At 41.7% G+C, this 7,020-nt stretch overlaps 1 protein-coding gene across 1 annotated transcript in view; it reads right to left on the minus strand.

Moving 5' to 3' along the window:
* Positions 1 to 5,150: 5,150 nt before the first annotated feature.
* plxna4 (plexin A4) overlaps positions 5,151 to 7,020 on the minus strand; it is a gene marked incomplete at its 5' end in the record, with an annotated part of 231,216 nt that continues 229,346 nt past the window's right edge. The window contains one exon of the mRNA XM_076297508.1: positions 5,151 to 6,605. Coding sequence (XP_076153623.1) covers positions 6,510 to 6,605 — 96 coding nt within the window. The remainder of the gene's footprint in view (positions 6,606 to 7,020) is intronic.

A 7,020-nucleotide genomic window follows, 5' to 3' on the forward strand; every position in this document is an offset into this window, starting at 1 on the left:
TCAGGGGAAGTGGTCGTGGATGATGTATGTGTCTTGAGTTGTGAACTTTCTCATCTGTCAGTCAATCAGCAACAGAGAAAAAAAGGCAGCTTTTAGCACCTATTGGGGATGTGACACCTTAGCATGGTGTTCACTCTGCCCTTCCCTCTGTCACAGTTACATGGTTCAGAGCGTTTGTGAGAGGAACCAAGATGAGAGGACATCACAAACCCATTAGCAACAGGCAACTGTGGAGCCAGACATTTCCACTGAACTCCAAATCTCCAGAGCATTTGTTTTCCGTCTTACTCTCTTACCTCTTTCTCTTTTTCTTTCGTCCTCAGACTCCTGAGAGTTGCTTAAGTGCTGTACCATGAAGTGAAAGTTTGGGGCCAAGTTGATCTCACGCTCGATGTGACTCCGCTCTGCCGTGGAGACGGATGTGGGGTGGGGGTGGTGGCGATCAGGTGTGGAACCATCGATACGCACTCGAGCGCGCAGAGCTGTCCTTTCAGATGAAGGACGCTTTTGTGTTGAGCAGCTAGCATTACAGTGAAGAAACCCAAATGCTAGTGAGGTATGCTACTGTAAGTTGTTGGTTGGACTTTTATTCAAACTTCCTTGGCAATCAGTAATAAACAGTGTAGATGTAAAAATAGTGTAAATTGTGTAGACTATTTGACTACAGTAATTTCCTGTGTACAGTATTAACAACATTGTGGATAAGCTGCAGGACAGTGTTTTATACAAGTTAAAAGAAACTCTATTAACTGTTCCTATGTATTAACCTCAAAGCTGAAGAAATTTTGCAAACTCAATGTATAAGCTAATAGTATAAAGTAAACTAATATTTGGGAAATTACGGTATTCAAATACTGACCTCAACAATTATATCAACACTTGCTCTGTAGTCAAGCATGTTACTTTGCTTAAGAAGCTGTTGCTCATATACATTACAGTGATGTTTTCAAAATATTTCTCATGACAGGTCAGGACTGTGCTGAAGATGAGAATCATTGGAATGAAGGTTTTGGTAAAGGGATGACCTCGCTGGATGAGGTCACCCACACCTGATGGGCAGTTCCAGTGGGAAATGTTCACCCAGCATCATGACAGCGATCATCTGCGTTGTCGCTCAGCGGGAGGCTTAAGAGTGTAAAACGCTGAGTGGGTCTGGTGTGCTAGAAGCCACCAGGGTGCCCCCTCTCCAGCCCTCTCTCTCTTTCTTTCTTTCTCTCTCACTCTCTTTCTTTCTTTCTTTCTTTCTCTCTCACTCTTTCTTTCTTTCTTTCTCTCTCACTCTCTTTCTTTCTTTCTTTCTTTCTTTCTCTCTCACTCTCTTTCTTTCTTTCTCACTCTCTTTCTTTCTTTCTTTCTCTCTCACTCTCTTTCTTTCTTTCTTTCTCTCTCACTCTCTTTCTTTCTTTCTCACTCTCTTTCTTTCTTTCTCACTCTCTTTCTTTCTTTCTTTCTCTCTCACTCTCTTTCTTTCTTTCTTTCTCTCTCACTCTCTTTCTTTCTCTCTCACTCTCTTTCTTTCTTTCTCTCTCTCTCACTCTCTTTCTCACCCTTTAATTCCACTGCTCCCCCTGCACAGTGGGACATATGCAAGGTGACACATGGGCCAACATCATTCCTTCTACCAGTGACCTTGCTTAGAAACAGAGGGTGTGTGTCTGTGTCTGTGTGTGGAAGGGGGGGGGGGGGGGGCTGTGTCGTGTGCTCATGTGTTAAGGTTGTATCCTCTCTCAAGGGGGCAGACGTGCACATACAGCAAACACACACACTTACATGGCACTAACACCCATTTTCTATTGTTTCCTGATATGTGTCTCATTTAATAGGTGCTTATAAGTGAAAGCTTGCTAGATTTGTGCTTGGACTCTTAATGATACACACATTACTGTACATTCCTTCTATCTTATTACAACAGTGACACTTAATAAACATTCATTACTTTTGCACCAGGTTTATTGCCACATATAGGTATCTTAATTATATCTTCCTGGCTTGAATTGCCACTTTAATTATATTTGATGGTCACAAGCTAATTTATTTTTCCAATGAAATGAGAGTATTGCTCTCTGTGAAGTCTAATACCAGTCACTCCTTCTTTCTTCTTTGTGTCACGGCATCCTCCCATGCGAGGCTGAGGAAGAGATGGCAGGAAGGTGTGTGTGTGTGTGTGCATGTGTGTGTTCGGGGTGTGTAGGAACTGATTATTGGCTTCTGACTGGAGGCAGAGTGTTCAGGATTGTATGCGACAGTTGTCTTGAGGTAACAGGTATGCATGCTAATGTACTGAACTTCATAAACTTAATTATACCCTCAAGGATACATGAAAACACACACACACACACACACACACACACGAAAGAAAAAGACAGACAGACATAAAAAAGACAAGACCCAAAGTTTTTTTTTCATAATAAAGTTTATTCTATATTACAAATAGTATTTTGTTCTTGACTGCAAAATAGGAATGCATTATATTTACATACACAGGTATACAATTAATTATAACAAAGTTAGAGAAGCTCGCCTTTTTCCCACCCGGTGTCCTGCCTTTTTGTTCCTTTTGTTTGTTTGTTTGTTTGTTTGTTTGTTTGTTTGTTTTCCCTCCTGTTAACAGGAATCGCATTATCAAATCTGGACATAGCAAAAGTCTTTTCTACCGTGTTTCTGGAACACCTGCTATAACACTGAGCTCTAGAAGGACGCTTTTAAGTTCTTAAGAAACGTTTAAGGTGGAAGCTTTATCTGATCACTTGGACTAGAGGTAAGGTGGAGGGGTGAGGGGGGGTGGGTGGGTTGGTCAGTCCACATGGACAGTGACCGCTGCAGCGTTACATGGAAAATGAATCACAAAGTAACACAAAGGGGCTGAATCATGAGGAGGTGCCAAGGATGGTCAGAAATGTCAACAACAAGGACTAAAGTGGAAAACCTTTTTCTTCAATAGGACAAAAGGATTTCAATAACAAGCCAATTCAATAAATACACATATTATACCATGTACCATTCACATAGTAGGGTGATTATCCCTGCCTTGTTTGAGGGTCATTTTGAATTTGTAAATATTTGGTGACATCCTCAAACAACCACATGACTAAGCCCCTTAACCCAAAGGGCGTAATGATATACAACATACTGCACTCTTTTCAACTGGAGACATGTGAACTGTTGAAAAACAAAACAAAACAAACAAACAAAAAACATTTCAGTTGCAAACACATTTTTTTTTAAAATAGCAGATTTCAACATAACAAATACACAAATTACAAATGAGTGCAGAAACCAAATTCTGATGTCTAAATGAAACTAAACTCTACTTTGTGGAAAAAGAAATCAGTGCATGGAAGGCAAACCCAGCAGTGGTAAGTTGCTACATCTGAGATCCACTCACACAACATGATGTAACAAAGCAACTCTAAAGGAACAAAAAAACATACAATAAATTATAAAAAACACTTAGATTCTAATTTAAGTCCATAAAATACATATATCTTTCATTTATATCCTCATAGTTTACAGGGAAAACTCTGTAATATGTAAACTATACAGGGAGGAAGAACAGAACTAAATTGTTAGAGCAGTTTTCAGACTGCTTCATTATAGCCCCTAAGCAAGTTTTAGAGCATGCCTTGAGGAAATCAGTCAGCATTCATCTATTAAGTTGATGGTAGCTGTCAATTCATTGAAAGACATCCTACCTGTGAGAAAATATCTGCTTTCATGAACCATTGGTAATGGAATAGTATCAGAGAGACGATCCAAAAAAATAGGAGAGGAGAGTTTGGTGTGTGTCATCTCAAAAACTTTTCTAGTATTGTTCGATAAATAGGTTTGATTGCAAGGCAGTTCCATTTCATTACATCCAAATAAGTCAACATGCAAGGGTATATACTATATCTGTTTAAAGGTACCATCTGTAATACGAAAACAAAAATATTAGATTTTTAATACTTCCACCAAACATAGTATTTGATGGCTGAATGGGTGTACTGGGATAAAGTTTCCACCTTAACGAAAGTTAAGTTTCCACCTTAACGAAAGTTAAGTTTCCACGTGACTATCCTCTTTTATCCATTTCCGTCTGGTTCTGAGCAAAAGAAAGAAAAGAACACATCCACATCATCATGGCAAGGCTTATTTTCTCTAGATTCCATTTTTTTGTTCTTTTTTGTAGATTTTTTTTGTTCATTTTTAAATTGAAGTACATGCGCTTAAAAAGCCAATAAAGACCCAAGGTGGACCTAGGCCGGTCTTCACACATTCACATCACCACATGGGGCACGTTGTCAAGGCAAAAGAAAGGTGAAAGGTCAACGGAAAGGAGGGCGGCTCTAATCGTCTCTCTCTGCCGTCCGTCGGCACTGGGCACGTTTGATTATGCTGTCGTCGTTTGTGTCGTTGTGTTGTGTAGTCCAGTTTTTGTTTGTCATGTTACGGCTTTTGTCAATGTGCTTGTGTTGAAGTTCAGCTCTTGAGGCAGGTGGAGGTGGTCGCCCCGGAAGGGGAACAGACTGAGCTTCCGGGGCGGGAGTGTGGGAGAACCCCAGCCCCAGTCGGAAGTCTCCACCATTGTGCAAAAAGAGACTGAGTCGGAGAGAGATAGAGATAAGGAGCGATCGGTGTGCCGAGCCAGGAGCAGCGGGGAAACGGAACACGGCACATGCCAGTATTCCACCGCAGCCCTTTCGAATCGCACGCACTGAGGTCACGAAAATTGACAGTATGTTTTGTTTGTCTGTTTTTCATGGTTCCCCCCTCTGTAGCTTCAGACTGGACTCATAATAGGGAGCGGAGCGGTTAGGGGAGCAGTATTGGGAGAAAGGTGTGGATAGTTTTTTGTCATAATCATCCCTTGTTCTTTCCTTTCCTCCTTCGTGGCACTTTTTTTAGTTTCTTCTAAGCAAATGTCTTTTTTTTTTATATAATTCGGGCTCCTTTGGTTTTTTCTGCTGACCGAGTTATTCATTTCCAAAAAGTCACACATAGGTCTATCCAGTGACAATCACAGTCCTCCGCTGTGGCAGTGTGAAGAGGCAGTCTCGTACAATCAGCATGGGGTCAAGGGGTCAAATTCGACTGCGCCATCATCTGCATGCCACACCCTTGTCCTTTTTCAATTGAAGGTGGGACTCACTGATGGTGTCCCTGTTCTCAGTTCATTATACACATTTTTGTCCTCTAGGTCGTTCCCTCATGAAGTTTCCCTGGCCAATTAAAGATAAACTGGCTGTTGGATCTGTGCTTTAGTTTTTAGACCAGTGAGTCTTCATCCATTAGCAAAAGGGTACAAGGGGAGATCAAGTGGGAAGGAAGGAAGAGTTTGGGCCGAGGAGAGGAGAGGAGGGGAGAGGAGGGCAGTGGAGAGCCGAGAGAAAGAAGGACAAGAGAAAGGCAAGAGAAGGTAGAGAGGAGTTTGCCCTTCTGCTGTGGAGTGAAGTCAGGTCACTGAGGTTGGGTTGGATGTGTGCTTCCTCTGGTGGGATCGAAAAACCTTGGCATGTCCTCCATGCATTGTTGATTAGCGGGAGCATTCTTTGAATTTCACATTGCACACAAGCCAATCAGGTGTGTGCATGGAGTGTATATGGAGGAGCTAATTTACAAGGGATTCATTTTTTTGTGGGGGTGTGGGGGGGCAGGGGTTGAGGGGGACACATTTTGCTGATGCCACACAAGGACTCCCTTTTTAAGTTTTACACAGTCAAGAGTCCAAGGAGTTCAAAACAAAGTCTAGAAGCACTACCCAACTCCTTAGAAACCCTACTATTGAGTCTTTTGAACACATGTCAATCTCAATCACATGTAAATGTGGGATTTTCATTGGAGACACTTCACAGATCTCCACCCACGCAGATATGTAGAATTCAGGTGACTTGTAGAAGGTACCTTTGTAAACTCCATTCAATGTTGTTTGTTGTTTGCGATAAATGTCCTTGTAGATGGTCATAGGTTCTGCAGTCCTTGTATGCATGAACAATTCCCTTGTCTTGCATTTCTGATGAATTTTTAAGGTTCTACAAATAACTGGACTCTATAAGTAGCTACGATCACTACCCTAATCATAAAAGTCAGAACAAATTGAACAGCCGACATGGCGGATTCAAAGACTTCGCTATCAGTGTTATTTTTGAAGGCAACATAAACATGACTGCTTTCTCGCTCTCTCCACCAGTTGAGGGTCAAAAAGAGATTGCTCCCTCAATGGCCCACAACTTCTTCTATATTGCGGCACAGAAACACAATCTTCCCCACAATTGCATCTTGGGAAATGTGGTCCTTGGTGCCGCAGCCCTCTAGCCCCTTCGCCTCTACTTATCTAGGAAGCAGAGCTAAAGTGATGCAAAAGTTTGTTTGTTTGTTTGTTTGTTCGTCTGAGTGGGAAGATAAAAAGGAACTGCTTGTTGTCTCTTTTTCAGGGGATAAACGGAAAGATGAGATAGATGGACAGGTTCTTCGCTCAGGCACGGCGCGGTTTCTCTGACGGATCTCCCAGTGTGCTCTGGGAAATGCGGTCCTCAGCTCTCATGGCTCATGAGGGTGATCACCCCTTCCAGCTTCTGGGCCAGCTTCTGCTTCCTGGCAGAGTCGTCCTGTTGTAGCGCACACACAATCTGCCAGAAGGAGGGGGGGCACTGAGTTAGTCACACACACAGAGAGAGAGGCCACAATACATATCCTCTAGCCAACATTCAACTTCCATTTATATGTAAAACTAATGACTCTAAACTTCAATTTTCTGTGGTATGGCTTTATTGCATGTTGTATGGCTGTAGGACAAGACTTGATTACCCTGTTATGAAATACTATCTAGGAACAACATCAGTGGAATTATATAGATGATTTGGTGATTAGATAGTTGATTTTAGTTTTTCTTTTCTGTATGTAAATTACTGATATATTATAGCAGTGCTAAATAATCGGAATGTAGTACCATAATGGGAGAGTTTGTATGAATAGAATCTGATGGGCAGGAGGAGGACAGTGCCTTTATTATAAGTGCTACTTTATATAAGCATACAATTCCTT

This window comes from Alosa pseudoharengus, unplaced genomic scaffold (genome assembly GCF_046254945.1).
Source record: "Alosa pseudoharengus isolate Yale_2024_CS ecotype anadromous, Long Island Sound unplaced genomic scaffold, YU_APseudo_1.1 YU_APseudo_1.1_scf_20, whole genome shotgun sequence".
Taxonomy (NCBI): domain Eukaryota; kingdom Metazoa; phylum Chordata; class Actinopteri; order Clupeiformes; family Clupeidae; genus Alosa; species Alosa pseudoharengus.